Raw genomic sequence first — 23115 nt, forward strand, 5'->3', positions numbered from 1 at the left:
AAACTCATCCAGCAGAGATGTATCACAGTTAATGATACTGCCTGGTTGGCCTTTACGACGTGAAGGTGCGCAAACTCTGCCACAGGTGCTCATCTGGAGTCTCCATCTTGGTCTCATATTGCCATTTTGCATTGGTAAAGCCTTCTGGAGGATAATCCTAGACTTTTTGTACATCTCTGAATTGCTCATCTAAACACTACAGATCTGGTCTTCATCATTTTGCAGATCTCCTGGTTCATCCATGGCTTCTGGTTAGGATATACCCAGGTAGACACATCCATCCATTTCTTGATAAAGTTGATAACTACTATTGTATGTTCATTCTGATCTGCCAGAGTCCTTGAACATGGACTAGTTTACCAACTCTCGTTGGTCACAAAGCTACTCCTGCAACCCCATACCATCTCAGAACAGCCTTCTCTACTGCTGAAGGAAGGAAAAGCACAGGTTCGACTTTCCAATGTGCAGGGACAGAATGAAGCAGTTGATATCCTTGATGGTAGTGTAGCAGTGGCTGAGAGTGTTAGATCCCCTGGTGTTGCATGAGATGAACTGATGGCAGTTTGGAACTACTTTAAGCTAGCAAGAAAATATGCACAATTATGAAATCACAGCAGTAATGAATGATTTCACACTCATGAATATCCTCTTGCCAGAGGAGGGAGAACAGTGTGGCAAGGTGAGACAGGTCCTTTAACATGTATGCTTTTCTAATGATGGATGAGAGGTAGGTTCATGGTCCAGGCTACATTCATTGATCCCTACAGTGTGGTTGCAGTGTAGTTACTGCTCCTCAGTGATGCTCCTTGAGGATACTTTCAAAGGCGTATCCCTAAAAGTTGAGGAACACATCTCCCAATAGATGTCTCCTGCTTCCAAGTGAAGGTGTAGCCAGACATACCCATCAGCCACAAGACATACCTCTTCCCTACAGGGAGAAAGTTCAAATGTGCGAAATTGTGCACCCACTGCCATGTTGCACTTCCTTTATCCTTGACTTTCTCATTGTAATTTTATACTGAAATTGTGCTCTCACCTTTCTACTTTGTAGAGCTCTATGAATGTTAGATTTAAGTAGACTGCTTCTGGATGAACTCTTCTCACTCTATCAAGTATAAAACCATAAACATTGTGAAGGATTCCACGCACCCCTCCTGCAATCTGTCTCCCTCCTGCCACACAGGAAGGGGTACCGAAAAATTCAGGCCTCTCATGACCAGGTTACGAGCCAGCTTTTCCCCCCAAAGCTGTTAGCCTTCTAAACTCCGGGCACACAGGGCTAGCATATGTAACCTGCTATTTAATAAGTAATATGTTTTTATTTATAAAAAATTATTTGAGGTTATTTATCCAGGTAAATAACCAGCTCCACAGTCCAGAGAAACCCTATCTCGTTTTCACTGTACACTGCAAGGTTTATGGTATGAAAAACAACAAATAAACACAACACAATTTGAAATTAATTTGTGAAAATTGCATAGTGGTCAGATGAGGACAGGTTATTGGAGACAGTTACACTTCAGAACAAAACTACCATTTTCATTTCAGCATCATTAATGAAGGCAAAAGAGCGAGTTCCATCCCTCTTCTCGAAGCTCCTTTGTCTTGCTGACAGAGGGGAGAAATTGGCGACCTGGCACCAAGCCACTAGACTATATTCCATCTTATCTGCATCAAGTTTGCAGAGTACATGACATCTACTTTTTTCTCCAATGAAGACCACATTGCAAACACTGTGCAGTGGATTTGATTCGAAATGCAAATGAATTCGTGCTTCGAGTCCAATTTGTCTGCATTTGATCCATTACATCTATTTTCACTATCCATTAACCCTGTCCAAATATCTTTAAACATTATAATTGTACCCACTTCCTTTAGCAGCTTACCCAAAACTGTTTGTGAAAGAGATGCCACTCAAGTCCCTTATAAATCTTTCTCTATTCACTTCAAGCTTTTAGATTTCATATCTAGGGAAGAAGACTGACCATTTGATAAGCTTTTACAAGATCACCTCTAAGCAAGTTTCGCCACAGACAAAACACCATGGCCTGTCCAATCTTTTCTTATGAATAACCCTGCAGTCCCAGCAACATCCTTAGGAATTTTTTGTACCCTCTCTAGCTTATTCACATCTGTAAGAAATGTCACCCTAACTTTAACCCATCAGTAAGCATCCTACATATCCTCTTCACCTTGCCTACCATGTCGCCACAATCAGGGAACTATCTGCTCCACAGCCCTAACACGAACCCTATCATTCTCTGTGGATGTCCTGCCCTGGTTTGCATCACTTTCCACTTGTCCAAATTGAATTTGATCTGTCATTACCTACTTTCCCTTCTGATCCAAATCCGGTTGTAAGCCTAGACATTTTTCACTGGCCACTCTACCAATTTGTATAATCAGCAAACTTAATCATGCCACATTCTCAGCCAAAATGTCAATATACCAGGGCAAAGAGAAATGCTACATTGTTTTAAGTATCATTCTACAAATATCAATAGAAGAGATTGCCTTAGCAATTTCTAAAGCAAATCCCTTATGTGACCTCCCACTTGAATCTGCAATCATCATCTTTGGTAAATTAGTTCAGTTCTTCACATTATTTTTCTGTGCCTAAATTCCATGAATCAATTTTCATACCCATTTCTCAAATAACTATGATTTGTGAATTTCATTATGAAAAATTTGTTACCTTAATTGACGTAAATGTGCCAGTTGCAAACATGATCAAATGCAATCCAACTAGTTTTGCAACATCTGTAAAATATTATTCCTGCTCTAAGATAGATTATCCTAGCAGTTTTATTATTCAAGCACCTTAGTGCTTATTTTTAACATTCACCATCTTTCTATACATCTGATTTACAAAAATTAGCCCAAGTGCTTATTAGGATTGGGAGTATTATAAGAGTTCCTCTTGCAATAGGAAATAGTTACAAATGTAATTAGCATCCTACTTATCAATCTCAGACAATACACTCAGGTCAAACAGATGTTTCAGATTTTGTTTGACGGTGTGGAGATAGTAGCCTCTATACTTCAAGTTTATTGAATTCAAGTTCACCACTTGAAACCACCAAATGTGAGCTGGCATTCTTCAGCTTTCCAGTCCTATATCTTCTCAACAATTCTCTGCCCAAGCTGGCTAGCAGCTTACAAATCTAATTTTAACATTCATATATCCGAAGCAATAAAAGAATAATTTTTAATGTTCTTACAAATTTGAAGTGAGATGGACTTTACGCTAGTTTTCACAATCAGATATAAATGTATTAATATTTTTTGACTTGTGCAACCTTAAAAAAAAGATTTCTACCTCCAGGGCAAGATTTAGCAACTTACAAGCTTTAATTAACTTCAGATCAGAATGTGCCTTTTCAGCTATATCCCTTTGTGAAAAAGAACAATAGCTTATCTAACTAAAATTATCACAAATCAGATCTCAATTTTTAATTGGCAAAGATAACTGAAATAATTCTTGAAATGAGTATAAAAACAAATCAGAATATGGCACTGCAAAAAAGCAAATCAGATTTTAAACTATTAACCTGACAGAACTGGAATTTTTCACCCCCAATATTATTTATGTCCATTTGTCATTTTAACTTTGGCTCATATCTACTGATGAAGGTAGTATGCAAATCACACTTTCCTGCTTTTACATCTGGTTTTAAACTTGCCAAAGTCGCGTTAAAGCATGGGGAGGTTAAAAATACTCTAAATGAGCAGGCCAATAATTAACACTTCCTTACATGAAGATAATGCCCATTCTATATTAAAAATCCATCCAGCTATGGCCCATCCCTTCGCAAGCGAAGATGAACACGGTGCCTTGTAGACGAGTGCTTGCCGAGGACAAACCCCTCCCTCCAGGTCCCACGGCACTGAGCCTGGCAGAATGCAAGGCACAGAGTCATTGTGGCTATCAGACTGATGCACACTTTCCACCACACATCTCTTGAAATTTGCCAGGGTTTCCAATGTTGCGCCAAACCTCCCGCAAACTCCTGAGGAAGTAGAAGTACTGAAATGACCCTAAAATGTTAATTCTGTCATGAGAAGTTGAGTCCTTTACAAATGCTGAATATGGTAGAAACTCAGGAGGCTTAACACATAAATCTTGACTAAGAGAATACCCGGATTCTTACACAAATGAACAAGCTGTATCATCCATCTTTTCTTGGATTCCACCTTTATCATATCAATCCCCACCCTTCAAATTTAAGAGATCTTTTTCTTTGCTCTCTCCAAACCTTTCTCTAACAAACATAACATTTTAGGTTGATGAATTTTCACCAAACTAGGGATAATGTCAATAAACATTTCTCTCTCCTCAAATTCTGTCTGCCTGACTAGGTATTTACACTGTTTTGTGTTTTTATTTCAGATAGCCTGTATTTGCACTTTTTTGCCTTTTGGCCAATGAGCTCATGTAGCTTAATAGTTTAATGGCCTGCAAGATCAAGTACCTTTACCAACTGGCCTCCATTGCATGAATTGCCATTCCACAATAAAAGTTATCAATGAGACCTTAGAAAATGTGTACCACTTCTCAATTCTTAGGAAGTACCAATCAGCAAAAGGCAAATTTCAGTGCACCAGCACAGCCTCTGGTCAAATGAGTAAAGGGATATTTAAAAATCAAGACCTCCAACCTGGTATTCATTGTCTTTTGAACAGAAATTATCCTAATTCTTAGAACTTTTGAAACCTGGGCTATCTATACAAGCAACCCAAAACACTGGAAAGATGCCACCAACAGAATATCTGCAGAATTCTCCAAATGTACAGCAAGAATAAATGAATCCATCTCAGTGTCCTGTCTAATGTTAACATCTCCAATGGCCCTGGTCACTCGTTTGGCTATATCCTGTACTGGGTTATCATTTGGCTACACTGGGTCAGCAATGTTCAGCCTCCTGAAAAAGATGCCATTCCAAGTTCTGCTATGGAACAAAAAACCTCCTTGAAGTGCGATATCACCACTGTCTGCTGTAAACCTTTAGCCTAGTGGGTCAGGAGCATTGTTTAACAATGAAAACCTTGATGCCATTGGTAATCAGGGCCTTGCTTGGGATGCTAGAATTAGACAGGACCCACAGATAGATTAATTTATCCTTCCAGTAAACTTGGAGAATTCTTCAGAAGCCCTGTGTAAGCAGCAAAAGCTTCAAACTACCCACCTACCCATTTCATCAACCATCTCCTGGCCACGCTCTGTAGCAATCTGCATTTCCAACTTCCAAACATCAAACAATAGCTGTCATTCTCGAGTGAGGGCTGCACCAGAAGATATCTGTTATGTTTAATGAGTGCAGGATAGTGTCAAGTATACAAGAGTACTTTAAAAATGTTAGTTTTACAGTATGGAAACAGGCCTGTTTACCCAACATATCCATTCCAAGCAAATTTTCTACCCAAACATTGCATTGGCACCAATATTTCTCCAAACCTTTCCTATCTAGATACCTAAACAACTAAAACATTACAACTGTACCATTGCCTCTGGCTCTTTCCATATACCCACCACCCTCTTCTCTCATCTTAAATTTAATCCTTCAAATTTTAGACTTTTACCATGAGAAAGAGGTCTATTCATCTTATGATTTTATTCATTTCTAAAGGACCCCCCCCCCCCCCCCGTCTGAAATGCCAAGGTAAAGCATTGCAACTTATCCAGCCTCTCCTTGTAATTCAATCCTGTCAGCTCTGGCAATATTCTTGGAAGCTCTTTCTGCATCTTTTCCATCTTAGTGATGTCTCACAAAGCTGGGTAACAAGAACAGCACCCAGTATTTCAAGTGAGGGTTCACCAATGTCTTGTACAGTTGTACCATGACATCTCAGCTCCTATACCCAATGCCCTTTCCCTGCAAAACAAGCAGGAGAAAAAACAAATCTAGTAAAATTATGAAATTAGTGAGGAAGTTTGTAACTGAAGTTAGTACAACTCCTGATTATCCAAAATGGTCGGTACTGGGCCTTTTGTCAGATAATTATTTTTTTTAATATATAACAACAGCCCAGTAGCAACAGCAAATCAATGTTTAAACAACAGAAAGACTTTTTAAGCATTAATGTTTAATTCTTACCCAAAAAATGCTGGCCGCTGCCAATCTCAACCGCCACAACCAATTCCCGATATGCTCCCACCACTGCCACTGATCCCCAGGGAGGCTTCCAGGGCCAATGGAACACTCACTGGCGAGTCAGCGGGCTCCTGTCTCCCCGGTCACCAGAAATCCTGACGCCCAAGTCCTGACTCCAAATTTTCCCATAAGCTGGGTAGCCCAGTGTGCATATGAAATAGTAGGCCAAGGGGAAGTTTCAGAGTTGGGAGCTCCAGTGTGCCAAGGAGGAAGGAAGGGAGGGAGGGAACACCAGTGAGGCCAAGGGAGACCACTCTCCTCGATGTCGCCAGGACAAGGGATTCTTCTGACAGCTTGCAGCAGGGAGACAGTGGAACATAGTTTGAGCACAAGTTGGAGAGAAAGTCAATAGGGGCAGGTAAAGAAGAAATGGAAAGAGAGGGGAAGGAGTTACCTGAAATGAGGACAATCGGCATTCTAATTTCATGTCCAGTGAATTTTTTTTGTCAATCTTTGAGGTCAGTTCGGATCTGAAAAATTTTTGGATAAATGAGGATTTCCAACTGTTTAGATATTCTCATTTAACTGAAATTTTTTTAATGCAATTCAGCCAACTATCAAGGTAATGGATGAAGTGGATTCAGTGTGTTTTTAAGATGCAGACAACAGGATTTTCAGTTTATATAACCTTTCTCTTCAATGAAAATACAAGTGTAACTAGTTTCTACCAACCCCCAACAGAATTCACTCTATTTTGAGAAAAAGGAAGGTAGTCATGTGATGTCCTGGGCTACCTTTTGTGGGGCTTTACACCCAGGGGTATTGGTGTCTCCACACTAGACTTTGATACAGTCAGGCAGCACACCTCCTGCCACACACCTGTAGAAATATGTCAGGGTTTCAAAAACACTCATGAAAACCACATTCAGAAAAATACACGACAACCAAGATTCTTCTTCAAAGACAGTTGCTTATCCCTTCATTCCTCAAAGGCAACAATGACAATGGTCCTAAATGAAGCAGTATGCAATGGTAAGCAGCCTGACAGGACAGATATAGATCTTGCAGGGATAACAAATAGTGGCAGTAAGAAAGTACCATCCTGCAGATCAGAGATTGTGATTCACCCATCAAGGTCAACTGTGAAGTCAAAGTCATTTTGAAAGTTGGAATTTCTCAAAAAGTTAGAGGGTTTATATCCCAAGTAATAATGTGTTGTTAAAATATCAAATATTCTATAAGTGGCTTGAATTTAAACTTTCCTAATCTTCAGGGTTTTAAAAAAATTATTTTCATGGCCTTTAATAGGAATCTTAATCAGGTTCTTTTTGTGTTATGCATTTCTTTTTGTGTTATGCATTTCTTTTTATTTCTACTGGCAGTTTTTTTTTCTTTATTGCCATACAACTTAGGAATGGTTTGGGGGTTTAGATTAATTATATTGTTTTTTTTTTCTCTTTTTTTACAATTTACCTATGAATAATATTGTTGCATAAGAATTTTTTCCCCTCTGACATATTGTAGCCTCTTTTCCACTGGCATCCCAGTTAATTGGCTGTGCTGTGTCCCGGAAAAAGGAAGCCCTTTGGGCCCTTTCCACTGGGCCACCCTTAAGAGGGACACTAATTGCTTTTCCACAGAACACAACTCATCCCTGGGGATCAGAGTGTTCTACCTTTAATTGGAAACAGGTGTCTTTCTGCTGTCCCTTTTCCACTGGTTTTATCAGCACGCCGGCATCAGCAAATGCTAGAGATACGAGTAGGGGGTCGAGGCGGTTAAACCCCAGCGTGAAATGACTTCACTTGATACTGGCATTCAGGTAGTACTCCTTTTCCACTGGACCCTGTCCCAGTAAATTCCAGCTAATTCCTGGGACAGGGTGCCAGTGGAAAAGGGGCTTGTGATTGTCTGCTCTATTACAGTTTTATTAGTTTTATGCATCATTTCTTTATGTATGTACTATTACATTAAATTCAATAAAAATTATGAAAAATACCAATTATTCCATCTTTTAAGCAAAACCATTAAATGCAATATGAAATACTTTAACATTTAGATTGATAAACTAAATTTGAAATCAGTGGTTTTAATGAAACTTAAGTTTAATTTAGAGGTTGGATTCTCCATTCTGAAATTATTAAAACAGTAAAAACAGTAGACAAATATTTAAATGACTTTTGGAAACACTAACAATGCAAATTGCAGGCATGAAGTATCAAATGACAGATGCTAGACTTTAGATTGCAGAATTTCTACTGCATTTAGAGAAATGATCGAATTCTGCTTGAAATAATCATACAAGAATTACACTCATTTATTGGATTCTCCAGAATCCTCATGGATCTGAAATTTGTTTGGAGCCAAACTGACTGACCGGGGACCTTGGCTCCCGGCAGCAGCACGATCAGGAGGTGCCACCTGTGCGGTGGCGGCCAGCATTTATTTTGGCAAGAATTAAACATTATTTTAATACTTTAAAGTCTTACCTTGCTGTTTTTTTGTTGTTTAAACACTGTTACATGTGATTGCTGTTGCTATTTGGCTATTTTAAAAAATGACCAGTTCTCCAAAAATACGTTTATCTGATAGTCCCAACCATTTTGGATAACTGGAATTGTACTGTACACGACATCACATACAACCCTGAGATTCTTTTTTCTACAGCCAAGGCTTGTGCAAAAATACCTAAATAGAATATACATGTAAACAAATAATGAACTATAAACAGATAACAAATGGAAACAAACTGCAATACAGAGAGAATATATAGAGAAAAAAAATCAATAAAGTGCACATGCGAGAGTCCTTAAATGAATCCCTGAGTTTGATATTGAGAAGTCTAATGGTGGAGGGGTAGCAGCTAGGGCTAGTTGCTCTCCCCAATTTTCCATCTGATCCATACTCCTCTTTATCTTTAGATAGCAACAGTTATCAACAACTCATGGAGTATTTCCAATTCTATGGATGCAAAGATAACATTTCCACTTGTAAGCTAGACAAGAAGGTATTAAAATGGAAAAAGGAACAAATTAAAAACCAAAACAGAAACAGGTGGTATGAATTTTGTGGCAATGTATACCTCTTTCCTGATGGTAGCAGCAAGAAAAGAGCATATGCTGGGTGATGTGAATCCTTGATGATTTCTGCTGCTCTCCAACAGCAGCATTCCCTGTAGATGCTCAGATTTATTGTCAGAGTACATACATAACATTACCTACAACCTTGAGATTCTTTCATCCTGAGGGTGTGGCAGAATTACCACTAGATAGTGGGGATGGTTTTGCCTGTGATGTCCACTACTTTTACTTTACGCTCATGGATGCTGGGGTCTTTACGCTCATGGATGCTGGGGTCTTTACGCTCATGGATGCTGGGGTCTTTACGCTCATGGATGCTGGGGTCTTTACGCTCATGGATGCTGGGGTCTTTACGCTCATGGATGCTGGGGTCTTTACGCTCATGGATGCTGGGGTCTTTACGCTCATGGATGCTGGGGTCTTTACGCTCATGGATGCTGGGGTCTTTACGCTCATGGATGCTGGGGTCTTTACGCTCATGGATGCTGGGGTCTTTACGCTCATGGATGCTGGGGTCTTTACGCTCATGGATGCTGGGGTCTTTACGCTCATGGATGCTGGGGTCTTTACGCTCATGGATGCTGGGGTCTTTACGCTCATGGATGCTGGGGTCTTTACGCTCATGGATGCTGGGGTCTTTACGCTCATGGATGCTGGGGTCTTTACGCTCATGGATGCTGGGGTCTTTACGCTCATGGATGCTGGGGTCTTTACGCTCATGGATGCTGGGGTCTTTACGCTCATGGATGCTGGGGTCTTTACGCTCATGGATGCTGGGGTCTTTACGCTCATGGATGCTGGGGTCTTTACGCTCATGGATGCTGGGGTCTTTACGCTCATGGATGCTGGGGTCTTTACGCTCATGGATGCTGGGGTCTTTACGCTCATGGATGCTGGGGTCTTTACGCTCATGGATGCTGGGGTCTTTACGCTCATGGATGCTGGGGTCTTTACGCTCATGGATGCTGGGGTCTTTACGCTCATGGATGCTGGGGTCTTTACGCTCATGGATGCTGGGGTCTTTACGCTCATGGATGCTGGGGTCTTTACGCTCATGGATGCTGGGGTCTTTACGCTCATGGATGCTGGGGTCTTTACGCTCATGGATGCTGGGGTCTTTACGCTCATGGATGCTGGGGTCTTTACGCTCATGGATGCTGGGGTCTTTACGCTCATGGATGCTGGGGTCTTTACGCTCATGGATGCTGGGGTCTTTACGCTCATGGATGCTGGGGTCTTTACGCTCATGGATGCTGGGGTCTTTACGCTCATGGATGCTGGGGTCTTTACGCTCATGGATGCTGGGGTCTTTACGCTCATGGATGCTGGGGTCTTTACGCTCATGGATACTGGGGTCTTTACGCTCATGGATACTGGGGTCTTTACGCTCATGGATACTGGGGTCTTTACGCTCATGGATACTGGGGTCTTTACGCTCATGGATACTGGGGTCTTTACGCTCATGGATACTGGGGTCTTTACGCTCATGGATACTGGGGTCTTTACGCTCATGGATACTGGGGTCTTTACGCTCATGGATACTGGGGTCTTTACGCTCATGGATACTGGGGTCCCCATACCAGACCATAGTTCAGCTGGTCAGCACCCTTTCCACCACACTTCTGAAGAAATTTGCCAGGGTTTTTGGTGTCACACCAAACCCCTGCAAACTCCTGAAGAAGTAGAGGCTCTGACGTGTTTTCTTCATCATGCCATTTCTGTGTTGGGTCCAGGAAAGATCCTCCGAGATAATAGTGGCTCCCAAGAACTTAAATTTGCTCACCCTCTTCACCTCTGATCCCCCAATGATCACTGGTATATCTCTGGTTTTCCCTTCCTGAAGTCAACAATCAGCTCCTTAGTTGGTGATATTGAGTGTAAGGTTGCTGTTGATGCACCATTCAGTTAAGTTTTCAGTCTCCCTCCTGTATGTTGACTCATCATCTTTCTTTATACAACCCATTACTGTGGTACCGTCAGCACATTTGAAGATGGTGTTATTATCGTATTGAGCTACACAGTTGTCAGTGTAAAGTGAGCAGAGCAGGGGGATAAGAACGCAGCCCTGTGGTGCTCCGGTACTGATGGAGATTGTGGAGATGTTCTTACCAATCCTCACTTCAGTCTCAGATTTTGGATTTTGCTTATTAGTTTTGAGGGAATGATGGCAAATGCTGAACTGTAATTAATAAAGAGCAACCTGATGAATGCATCTCAACTGCCCAGGTGTTCCAGGGCTTTGTGTAGAGCCATTGAGGTGGCATCGCTGTGGATTTGTTACTATGATAGATGATCTGGAATGTATCCATGCCACCACTCAAACAGAAGCTGATATCCTTCAACAGCAGCCTTTCAGTCACATTACAGACAGTCAAAACATATCAAATCATAGAAACCTACTGCACAGTGGTTCTTTCTGCACATCTCATCTTCCTCTCCATCTGCACCAAATCAGCTGGCTTACATTTCTCTACACCTTTACTACACAAGTATTCATCCAAACACCTTTTAAATGTTGCATCTGCCTCTACTACCTCCTCTAGCAACCCATTCCACATACTCACCATCTTCTTTGTGGAGGAAGCCTACTCCTTCGACCTCCTTTAAATTAATCCAGTCTTCTAGACTACCATTATCGTATCTACAGTATGTCCCTCATAAATGTTATAAGACTCTCTTGGGTCACCCCTCAACAGGGAGAAAAAACCTAATCTTATTCAAATTCTTGAATCTGCACTGACATTTTCACTATTCTATCTAATTAGTCGCCATGTTTAGAGAGTTTTGGATTTGTACCCACTTTCTGTACTTTTAACACTAAGGCCCTTGCCATTCACACTGGAGGGGTCCTACCAGAATTTAACCTGTCAATGTGCATTCTCACACTTGTCTAGATTGCTCTCCCCAACTTTCCATCTGATCCATACTCCTCTTTCAACAGTTATCCAATTCAGTATTTCCAATTCTATGGATGTAAAGATAACATTTCCACTTGTAAGCTAGACAAGAAGGTATTCAAATGGAAAAAGGAACAAATTAAAAACCAAAACAGAAACAATCTTGCAGTGGCAGAGATTTTGGCTGAGGTACTACCGGTAAATTATTACATTTGATGTGTTTACAAGAAGCAGGTTTTGAATAGCAAGTACAGACTTAAAAGAACTGTCCTGCAACAATTGTACGATTCTGTACAAAGAATTCACGAGAAGCTTCATTGCCCAGAAAACTTAACAACAGTTAAAGCAATTAGCCACCACGTCTTTAAGGGAAAGCGGAAGAAAAACACGGGCACATGCAATAGTTGTGTGTCCCACTTAGAGCCAATTAAATATTTCAAATCTCACTGCATTAAATAGCTGCCAAATTTGCATGTAATAAACTCCCACAAATGCAGCAAATTAATGTCATAAAGTTAGATTAAGATAAATAATGGCCAGAATGCCAAAAATAACCAGTATCAACTTAAGAATTTTCACATTCAATTGAGGGGGTAAAATATGCTACGATAGCCGACAGGACAACAAGAATGGAATAAAATTGCTAGAGGTGGACGACAAAAGGATTGAGGTAAACTTGCAATAACAAATCAAATGAACTAGAATAAAAACTTAAATCTTTTCCACACGCTTAAAGTTAACATATTAACCATTTGCAAAATTCTGCAAATAATTTTACAATATTGCAAACAATTTTCTTAAATGAAAATATTTTAACCATGTATTGAATGAAGAATTAATGAGTAAAGAATTAATGGAATAAATTTTAACAGCAGACCTGGATGGAATTTGACATTTTTTTTCCCCATAAGTAACTGCAAGTTTAGACTTTAGCACAAAAACGAAAAACTGAAACTTCCTGATAAAACAAACCTGCTATTATCCTGCACCGCACACCCCCCCAAACCCCATACCAGAGGCATGTTAAGACTCCCTCCCCTCCACAACTTTTGTCAGATGTGCCCATCAAAATGAGTTAGAACAAGTCTTGCCTACAAGATAGCAAAAACCACAGCCCTTGCTTTGATATCCAACAAACGTGCTAAATTTGTTTTGTTCATTAGTGTGGGTGAAGCTAGTTAGTATTTACTGGTTCATAATTAAACACTCTCATGAGGTGATGATGAATCTCCTTTGTGAATCATGATCTAATGAAGGGGAACTTACTCTATTGTTTGGGTGGTGGGGGATTGAAGTAGGATGTGAGGGGAAAAAAAAAATCAGTTTTAGGATTTAGAGCCAGAGACAAAAAATTGGCACTATATTTCCATGCAGGGCTCTATCGAGGATATCTACATGAGGTGGTGTCTTTTAAAAAAAAAAGCAGCCTCTATCCCAACCACCCAGGCCTTGCCCTCTTCACTCTGCTACCGCTGGGGAAAAAGGTACAGGAGCCTAATGACAAGCATTCAGTGGCACAAAGACAGTATCTTCCCTGCTGCCATCAGGTTTATGAATAATCAATAAACCAAAGACACTGTCTTATTTTACATGCAATATTATTATTATTATTTTTTTATAAATCGGATGATTATATGTACGTTTGCACTATGACGCTGCCGCCAAACACCAAATTTCATGACTGATTCTCACCATGGAGAACCCGCCATTAGTGGATTTGCTGTGTGCTGTGACTCATCCTTGGTGATGGTATAGGTTACAGGTTTGGGAGGTACTTTGATGTTAGATTTAACCCTTCTTCCTTCACACTTACATGCTTAGGCATTTCTCTAAATTCATCTCTACTAATCATCTCCATATGTGCGAAAAATAACAAGTTGCATATTTTCACAATATACAATACTTCTGAATTTTTCATTTTATTTCTGTGTCTACATTATATTCATTCACATTCTGCTCTTCAGAATAAGTGGAAGTACCATGTCTACTCTACCAGTTTTCAATTATAGCTCAGCAACACAAATCCCATGTGTTTTAAATGTTTACTCTAGTCTTACTGTTTTGCAGTATAATAGTTTTTGTCACCACATCCAAAAAAATTCAAGCCATATACTGAACAGTAAAGATTAGCAGTCTCCATAAAGTATCTTCAAAAACTTAATTGTTCAAACCAAGCTGAGATGCAATAAATTTCCAACTCAAAGCAGAAAACCTAATCTGATTCTATTAAGTGTATTCATTCTTTTTAATGCAGCAATAAGGATATGGGAAGGTGTTCCTTAACTATTACGTACACATTCACTTTTAATCTGGCTGTGACTTGGCAAACAGAATTTTTGGCAAAAGTTGTATTTCAGTTAACATCCAGTGCCGTGATTAAAATCAAGCCTTAAATTTACCACCATTGAGCATGCACTCAATTCTTTGTTACAAATCCAACTTTAGCTTGAAAGACTGGCATTATTTATTTAAAGACAAGCATTTTGAATGGAAAGTTTTTTTCCTTAAAAATCAGGAAACCCAACATTTCACTTTAGACTGCAAGTTTAAGAAAAAACTATTTTAAACTAATTTTTCAAGAGTTTCAAGACCAAAGAAATAGAACTTTCTAAGAGATCATTCTTCAAGATGAACCAAAATAGCATTCATATATTTTAGATGTTTATATTCTTAAAGAGTAGATAACATTTGCTGCCAGATGTCCACTTAAAAAATAGAGATAGCACAACAACAGGCTCCTCTGGCCCACGCTGTCCAAATACACCAATTAACATACAAACTTGTACAATTTTGAAAGACAAGAGGAAATTGCAACACAGAGAAAACACATTCAAACTCCTTACAGACAGCACTGGATTAGAAGTCAGTCGCTTGCGCTATAATAGTTCCCCAGTAACTACTATTAATAGATTGTTCACTGATGTCCAGTTTGGCACCAAATCTCAATCTCTGATGAAGCATGGACCAGAACAGAATCCCAGAGGGCGAGTCATTACTAGTCTATAACTTTAAGGCAAAACTTGACTATGTAGCATCAAGGAAAATTATCAACAGGCATCAAGGGGAAGATAGTCCGATGACTTCAATATTCTTAAATCTTGTTCATTGCTGCACAAGTTCTTTAGGATAGGCTTACCATCAACAGCTTCAATGACTCTTATTCTTTTTCACAAGTAGTGGGGATGCTCACTGATGAGCACACCCTGCAACTCCATTTGAAATTTCTCAACAAATGAAGTAGCCCCTGCCTGCATGCAACCAGACTTGGATAGAAGGTAGAAACTCACGTGAATAGGGTGGTGAAGAAGGCTTTTAGTATGCTGACCTTTATCAATCATTGCATGGAATATAGGAGTTGGGAGGTGATGTTGAGATTGTATAAGACGTTGGTGCGGCCTAATTTGGAGAGTGCAGAGAAGGTTTACCAGAATGTTACCTGGGTTTAAGCATCTAGAGTATAGGGAGAGATTGGACAGATTAGGTCTTTATTCTTTGGAGCGTAGAAGGTTGAGAGGGGATTTGATAGAAGTATTTAAGATTATGAAAGGGATAGACAACGTGGATGTGGATAGACTATTTCCGTTAAGAGGAGGAAAGATTAAAACAAGAGGACATGAGTTAAGAATTAAGGGGCAGAGGTTTCGAGGTAACATGAGGGGAACTTCTTTACTCAGAGAGTGGTAGCCGTGTGGAATGAGCTTCCGGGAGAAATAGTGGCGGCGGAGTCAATTGTATTATTTAAGAAAAGGTTGGACAGGTCTATGGATGAGAAGAAGATGGAGGGTTATGGGCATTGTGCAGGGAGGTGGGACTAGAAAGGGGTGTTTGGTTCGGTGCGGACTAGAAGGGCCTAATGGCCTGTTTCCGTGCTGTAATTGTTATGTTAAATAACCAGACATGGGGCGGTAAGTAACTATTGTAGCATTGCCAAATGCCCAAACCTGGATGTTTGCAGCTCCAACAACTCACGTCAAGTTTGACACCATCTGGATCAACACAGCTTTTTTGATTCATACTTGATCCATCATTCCCTGTGCAACTTTGCTACTGCAGTGTCTACCATCTACAAAATCCTTGACAGATGCTTTTCTCAACTACACCAATTTCACCTTCCAAACCCACAGCTTCCACCACCCCACCAGGTTCACCTGTGAGATACATATGATGTGAACATTGAAGGTATGATTTGCAAATTTCTGGATGACATGAAAATTTATGGTATAGATAATGAAGGACTGACCTGGGCTACAGCATATTAAAGGTTGGGCAAATGAGTTACAAATAGAATTTAACCTTGATAAGGGCACAATAATGCATTCTAGAAGGTCACACAAAAGTACGAATATTTGGGACCAAGGGAATGTTGATGAACAGAGGGATCTTGGCATAACTTGACATTCATTGCACAGGTAGAGAAGTTGGTGAAAACAGCATAATATAACTAAACCTTGTTTTGGTCACGCCTGAAGTATTAAAAACAATTGTAGTCCCACACTATTGGAAAATTGATTATAATGAGAGGGTGCTGGGGACATTGTACAACTGAAATGCTTCAAACCAGTCAGAGAGCAGATAGACATGATCGGTTTCCCTGGAATGAAGGTTTCTGGGGATGACCTGATAAGGTCTACAATATTAAGATAGCAAGGATTTTTTTTTTTCTGCCCAGTGGGGGTATGCAAGAGCACATAGGCTTAAGAGAAAGAAAGTTTAGAGGGTCAAATTCAACAATGCAATAAAGCTAAAAATTTTTTAACTAAGATATAGATATTGAGCATGACCACGATGCAAAACCAGGACTACAAACTTAACCTGTGGATAGTGCATTCAATCATCAAGAATAACACAGTGATCAAGATGAATGGCAAAGCTTACCAAACAAATATAGAACACTGAAGAGATTTTCAAATTTGTATTAACATTTTACCGTTCTTTGTAATTATCGAGTGGTTGAAAGCTTAAACATTTGCTCAGTAACTTATTTCCTTGAGCTTCTACCACTAATGTGACTTCCATTTCTCAATTCGATACATGCAAATGAATGATAGATACATCCTCAATCAATTAATCTCAGCCACTGAGTGAAACTGGTCTTGCCACAGGGGAAAGAAGAAAAACAGTATACATGCTCCAATTCTCAACAAATTCTGCATGAAAAAAAAATCACAAAATAGTCAAATTTAAAATTAAAAAATGGCAACCGACATTAAACGCAAGAGAGTGAATATGCTGTTTGAGCAGGCTCCACTATTTATAAACTGATCTAACACAATACAATTTTCCTGAAACCCCATACCCCTCAATTCCTTATCGGTTTTGAACGAGCCTCCACGGACGTAGAGATAAGAGAATGTCAAGCATTCACCATCCTCAGTGAAGAAATTTCTCTTCATCACAACCCCATGGCTACCTTCTTCATTTTGACAGTGATCCCTGGTTCCAGCTTCACAACCAGGCTAGGAGGTGGGGTGGGAAAGAAGGGAGGAAATCTTCATTTTGAGCCTGTCAAGAGTTGCAAGAATGTTGTTTTATCCAATGAGATCTCCATTCATTCTACTAAACTCTGGAGAACACAGGCCCTGATAACTATCTTTCCTCAGATCATACCTGCCAAATCTGGAATTCCTTCTGCAGCAAATATGTGTAAAAATGACACATATTCAAGGACAAGTACTTAAAAGTAGTTTTAATTTCATTTGGGCATCATGTATGGCACAGACATATTGGGCCAAAGGGTCTGTTCCTGTGCTGTTCGAAATCTTTCAGACAAGTAGATCAAAACTATGCATAGTACTCCTCAAAGGCCCTATTGCAGTTGTTCAAAGGTCTGCTAGCATGAAACTAATTCTATTCCAGCAGAAATCACAACCTTCAAATGAAGAGCAAAGCAAATTTACATTGGCAATTTTACAATGAGTTCACTGACATTTTTATAAACCTACAGATCAATGTGCAAATACCCTACTGAAAAACAAACACAGCACATTTTATTTTTTTTAATTCAGTGAACAGAATTTCTAAACCATGTTGTTGCTTTAACTTTGTTACAATTGTACAGTAAATTAATCTATGGAATTTTCCTTTTTCCAAAACTGTTCCTTAACTGTTACATGCTTAACTATTTTGAATTCAGACAACCCCTCTCCCATTAATCATCCCAGCCTGGTGTCTCGAATTTTACTGAAAGGACTAACCTTGATGATCAACATCTTCAGGTCTCAACGGATTTGGAGCAACAGGCAATGGCCTGGGAGGACGTGGCTTTGGTGTTGGTGGCGAAATTTTCCTGCGACCGTAGAATTCTACATAAGTTCCTGGAAAATCTCCCCTTTCTTGTGTAGTTTCGTTTATGCCAGTGAGCCAGCCAATCTCCTCCGGTCTTGTCTCATCTCCCTCGCTGAAACCCAGGGCTAACAGGGTATTTTTAGTAACAATCAGTACATCACCAGTATGCAAATCAATGTCTTCATCTCTTTCCTTTTTGTATTCATACAGAGCTCGATATTGATATCCATCTGCACTCATTTTCTCTGCAGTTATTTATGCAAAACATGCAAAGTTGCAGCCTTTATGTGCACACCAGGTGATAAAATTGAAAACAAATTTTTCAAGATAAATTGAATTGATTCAATGAAGTATTTGCCAATAGTGGCTGGCTTAATCAAAAGTCTCTTCTACTACATGGTACCTCTTCCATTAAAATTTGCAACGCCACTTTTTCAAAAAGAAATACCACTATTCTTCTTAAAGGGTTCGGCAGACTCTGGAAAAATTCCTGAAGTGTGTTATTTGAAGTATCTCTTCAGTTCTTCAATCCAAGTTATTTGATCCACATCAAGCTGCATCCACCACTGGCCTTTGACGAGTTCTGACCTAAAAGGGAAAATGAATGTTTTATTTAAAAAATAGAACTAATTTATCACCCCATTTCTTATACAATGGACTAATTAATAACAATGAACTTATCGTTCACCCAAAAATAGTTTGTCCAAATGCAGAATTTGCATATTTGAAGTTTTAGATCAAATGAAGGAAGTTGTAGTTTTTAACCAAATAAAACTGGTTTAAGATACAATCAAACCTTATGATATTGCTCAGTTATTAAAAGGAGAATCAATTGGCAGCCATGCAAGAATGCACCACAGCAGGAACCAGTGGAAAATACTACAAAATTACAAGGTGCTAGCTTCATATTATTACCAAATTTGAAATGATGCTTTTCCAAAAAAAAATATATATATATTTTGCATGCCCTGGGGTAATACCAATCCCAAAGAAAGTTCATCATGGGATATTATTCCAAATGCAAATTCACATTATGACAGACAGAAAGTGAATGGGGTGTATAAAAATGAACATCACTGAAAGCCAGTATCATTGGAATTGATCATCCATGCTAACACAGAACCAAGAACAAGTTCAATGTGGAAAAGCAACGAAATCACTACAATCAATTTGTTAAACTGAATCCAATCTTCAATGCCAAGGCCTTAAAATAGAGCAAGCCTGAAACAAAATAAAAGCACAGAAAATGTTAGAAATACTCAGCAGATAAGGCAGCATCTGCAGAGAAAGAAAAATAAGTGGCCATTCATCTACTTCCAGAATTCCCGTTTTTATGTCGGATGCCCAGCACTTGCTTGCAAGGAAATTTGCAAATTGGAACTGGAGGTCTCCTGACAATAGAGGTTCAGGACAGTGATGAAGGTTCACCTGTCTGATGTGGACATTGAAGGTATGATTTGCAAATTTGTGGAGGACATGAAAATTTCATGTGGATTTGATTACTCCATAAAGTTGAAACATTCAATGTATTTGGGGGCAAAAAAAAAGGTGGTCTTACACTTACAGGAGGGGATACAGGGAAATCATGAATCACCTTTTACCAAATTTAATCTCAAAGCCATTTGGTTTTCTTTTGGGTCAGATTGGTGTAGTCTCATCTCAGGAGCTCAACTCCAACCGAAGCGAGAACAGTGAGAGCTGTTCTTTTTCTAAAACAAAGCCTTAACCCGAAGACAGTAATTTTGGCACCCCCCCCCCCAGATGGTTTACTGTATCCTATTCCTGATGGACAAGTTAATTTAAATCAACCGCGGATTTGTGGTCGACGAATCCGCAATAACAATCCCTGTAAACCGTATTAATGTCGCGGTCGCCGTACGGTTAATCGATCGCGTTCCGATAATTTTGCAAAAAAAAAATTAAAGGACAGCTGTTGTGGAATTGAGAACGCAGTGAAAAGACGGAGGATGATCAAGTCCACCTTGGAGCCACGTTAAATGGGCCATTCACACTGGAGAACGGGATAAGGCGGTGAATTCGTGGCTCTCGGCGGATTCCACGTATTCCCGAAAGAGGGACTTCCCGCAGGAGTTGCCTCCGCAGAAGCAAGTCGTTACCCCTCCCCTCCCCGGGCCCCCGTCGTCCATTCAACCGGGCCCCGACCACGGTCCAGCCCGCCGCGCTGAGAACCGACCCGCGGCCCAAGCCGCGCTCCGTCCTCCCCGACAATCCGCCTCCCTTCATCAGCGCCGTACTTTTCGATAGGAGCGCGCGGCCGTTTACCTGCTGGACTGAAGCCCTCCCGGTCTGCTCTCGACTGGACTGGACTGGACTGCACTGGACTGGACTGGACTGGACTGGACTGGACTGGACTGGACCGGCCCGCCCGCCGCCGATCGCGCGCTCTGACCAGCCCGAGAGCCCTCAGCCGCCAGTCCGCGCGGCTCCTCCCCGAGGCGCGAGTATTGTTCCGAGCGACGCACCCCTTCCGCTTTCCTCCTCGCCCATTGGCCTGCTTCGATCACGATCCGGGCTCCCCGGCCTGCCAATCACCCGGACGGGTCGGGTGACCGGGCACTCAACTCGTCCTTGGCACCGCTGGCTCTCGAGGAGGCCAAAAGGATGAAGTTATGTTTTAATTATGCTGCATTCCTTAACTCTCGTTGTTCGTGCCAATCCTCTCTTGCTGCAGGAGGCGCCTCTTGCAATCATGGGCTCTCGCAGTGGAATGCTCTCAGCCCTCTGCTGTGCTGCTCTTCACCAAGCACGATCAAGGAAAAGGATCTTTTCATTAATCCGTAGCCAACAGCGCCCATTCTCTTAACCATATTCCTATTCATCCGCAGAAGATACAGCACCCTTTCACAACTTCTAAATTGCCAGTTAAAGTCAAAAATAAAGTCTGCCCTGGCTCCCTCAGCTCTGAGAGGTATCAAGGCTGGGATTTCCTCTTGTCCTCATCCACCACCCCATCAGCCTCCGCATCTAACATATTATCCTCTGCAATTTCCACCACCAACCACAATGAACCCACCACCAGACACATCTTCCCCCTCCCCTCTTGGTTTTCCGCAGGGACCACCTTGTCCTCTCATCCCTTCCCACTAATTGCCCCTTCAGTACCTTCTCCTGTGACTGCATGAAATGCTACACTTGTGCCCACTCTTCCTCCCTCACCACAGTTCAGGACTCCAAAGAGTCCTTCCAAGTGAGGCAGCATTTCACTTGTGAATCTGCAGGGGTCATCTCTTGCATCTGGTGCTCTTGTGATGGCTTCCTCCTCAGCAGAGAGACTGGACACTGACCAGGAGATTGTTTTCTTTAGCACCTTTGTTCTGTCCTCTGCAATAATAGGGATCTTCCAGAGACCAACTATTTTAATTCCACACACCATTCCCACACTGACATGGCCTCATGCACTGCCAAACTGAGGATACCTGTAATTTGGAATAAACACAGCTAATATTCTGTCTGGGCACTCTCCAACCAGATGGCATTACTTTCGACCTCTTCTTTCGCTCCCTCTTTCCCTATCCTGCTGTCTCCTTTCTTCCAACTCTCTTCCCTCTCCCCCGTCACTTCTCAGCTTTTTTCTCTGCTACCCTAACACCCATATCCACCTCTTACCTTTAGCCTGTGCTCCTGCCCCTTTGTCCCTCCCCTTCCACGTTTTTATTCAGGTACATGCCTGCCTTTTGCTCAGGCCCAAGATATTGGTTACCTTTTACTTCCTTAAGAGACTGCATGATTTGCACCACTTGCCCAGCATCTGCATACTTTTCTGTTCAACTCCAGTGCAGTTACTGAAATTCTGAAATTAAAAATGTTTAAGTTTACAATGAGGACAGGGCATTGAATACTATGTTTGGGACTTCATGATACAATTGCAAAATACATTGGTGAGATCACACAAAGTAGCTTGTGCAATTCTAACAGAAGGATGGATAAAAATAAGCTGGAAAGGGTACAATAAGGATTCAGCAGTATGCTGTCGTAAAATGGAAGAACAGCATATCGTAATTTTCATGGGAAACCTCAAAATAGATGACATTAACATTGAATTTTCTATCTGTTACCTTTTCTCTCCCCGAAAGTGGTCTCCTCTCCTGTCTTTTTCTCCACCTTTCCCTGCTTCTTTTGTTTTGTATGCTGTAACCTCTCGGCTGTCCCTAGCCTCTTTATGCTAGCTATCTACCCTCCCCCCCTTCCCCATCCTACTCTTTTGTTCGGACGCTTGCCAGCATTTTCTCATACTTCGATGAAGGGTGCAAGCCCAAAACATCGGTTCTGTGTCTTTGCCTTTGCTACATAAAGGACCCTGTTTGACCTGCTGAGCTTCTCCAGCATTTGAAGTTTTTACTTAAACCACGGTGTCTACAGAATTTTGTGACTTCCTCCGTTAGTTTCTCTAAAGGTTGACCCAAGAGATTGACTAACATTTTTCTCCATCCATACTTCCTGACCCACTGAGTATCTCCAACTTCTCACTGTATGCTTAACAGGAAAATTGTTGCAAGAGGAATGTGTGGCTAATTAGAGAGAAAAGGCAATTTACTCTTGAATGCAGCAGCCTTGGCTGAGATACAAAATGAATGTTTTACATCAGTTTCACAAAGAAAGAAGAGGCTGTTGGTTAAAGTGCAACAAAGAAAATGTTGAGATTCTGAATAGGCTAAAATTGAAGAGATACTAGAAAAGTTCATTCAAATAGTTGTTACCTTGTAAAGATGAAATGCATTCTATTTTACTGGGGAAAGTAAG

At 40.8% G+C, this 23115-nt stretch overlaps 1 protein-coding gene across 4 annotated transcripts in view; it reads right to left on the reverse strand.

Annotated features, from left to right (window-relative positions):
* The window catches only part of pik3r1 (phosphoinositide-3-kinase, regulatory subunit 1 (alpha)), a 72726-nt gene extending 51923 nt beyond the window's left edge, over positions 1–20803 (reverse strand). Inside the window, exons 1-2 of one of the 4 annotated variants that reach the window (XM_069938761.1) lie at positions 20638–20803; positions 18264–18942 (exon numbers count right to left, since the gene is read on the reverse strand). In XM_069938761.1, the coding sequence (XP_069794862.1) occupies positions 18264–18594 (331 nt within the window). In that variant the 5' untranslated portion in view covers positions 18595–18942; positions 20638–20803. The other 3 variants (XM_069938787.1, XM_069938777.1, XM_069938770.1) reach the window with 3 other exon arrangements.
* Positions 20804–23115: the final 2312 nt, after the last annotated feature.

Source organism: Narcine bancroftii, chromosome 1 (assembly GCF_036971445.1).
Source record: "Narcine bancroftii isolate sNarBan1 chromosome 1, sNarBan1.hap1, whole genome shotgun sequence".
NCBI lineage: Eukaryota > Metazoa > Chordata > Chondrichthyes > Torpediniformes > Narcinidae > Narcine > Narcine bancroftii.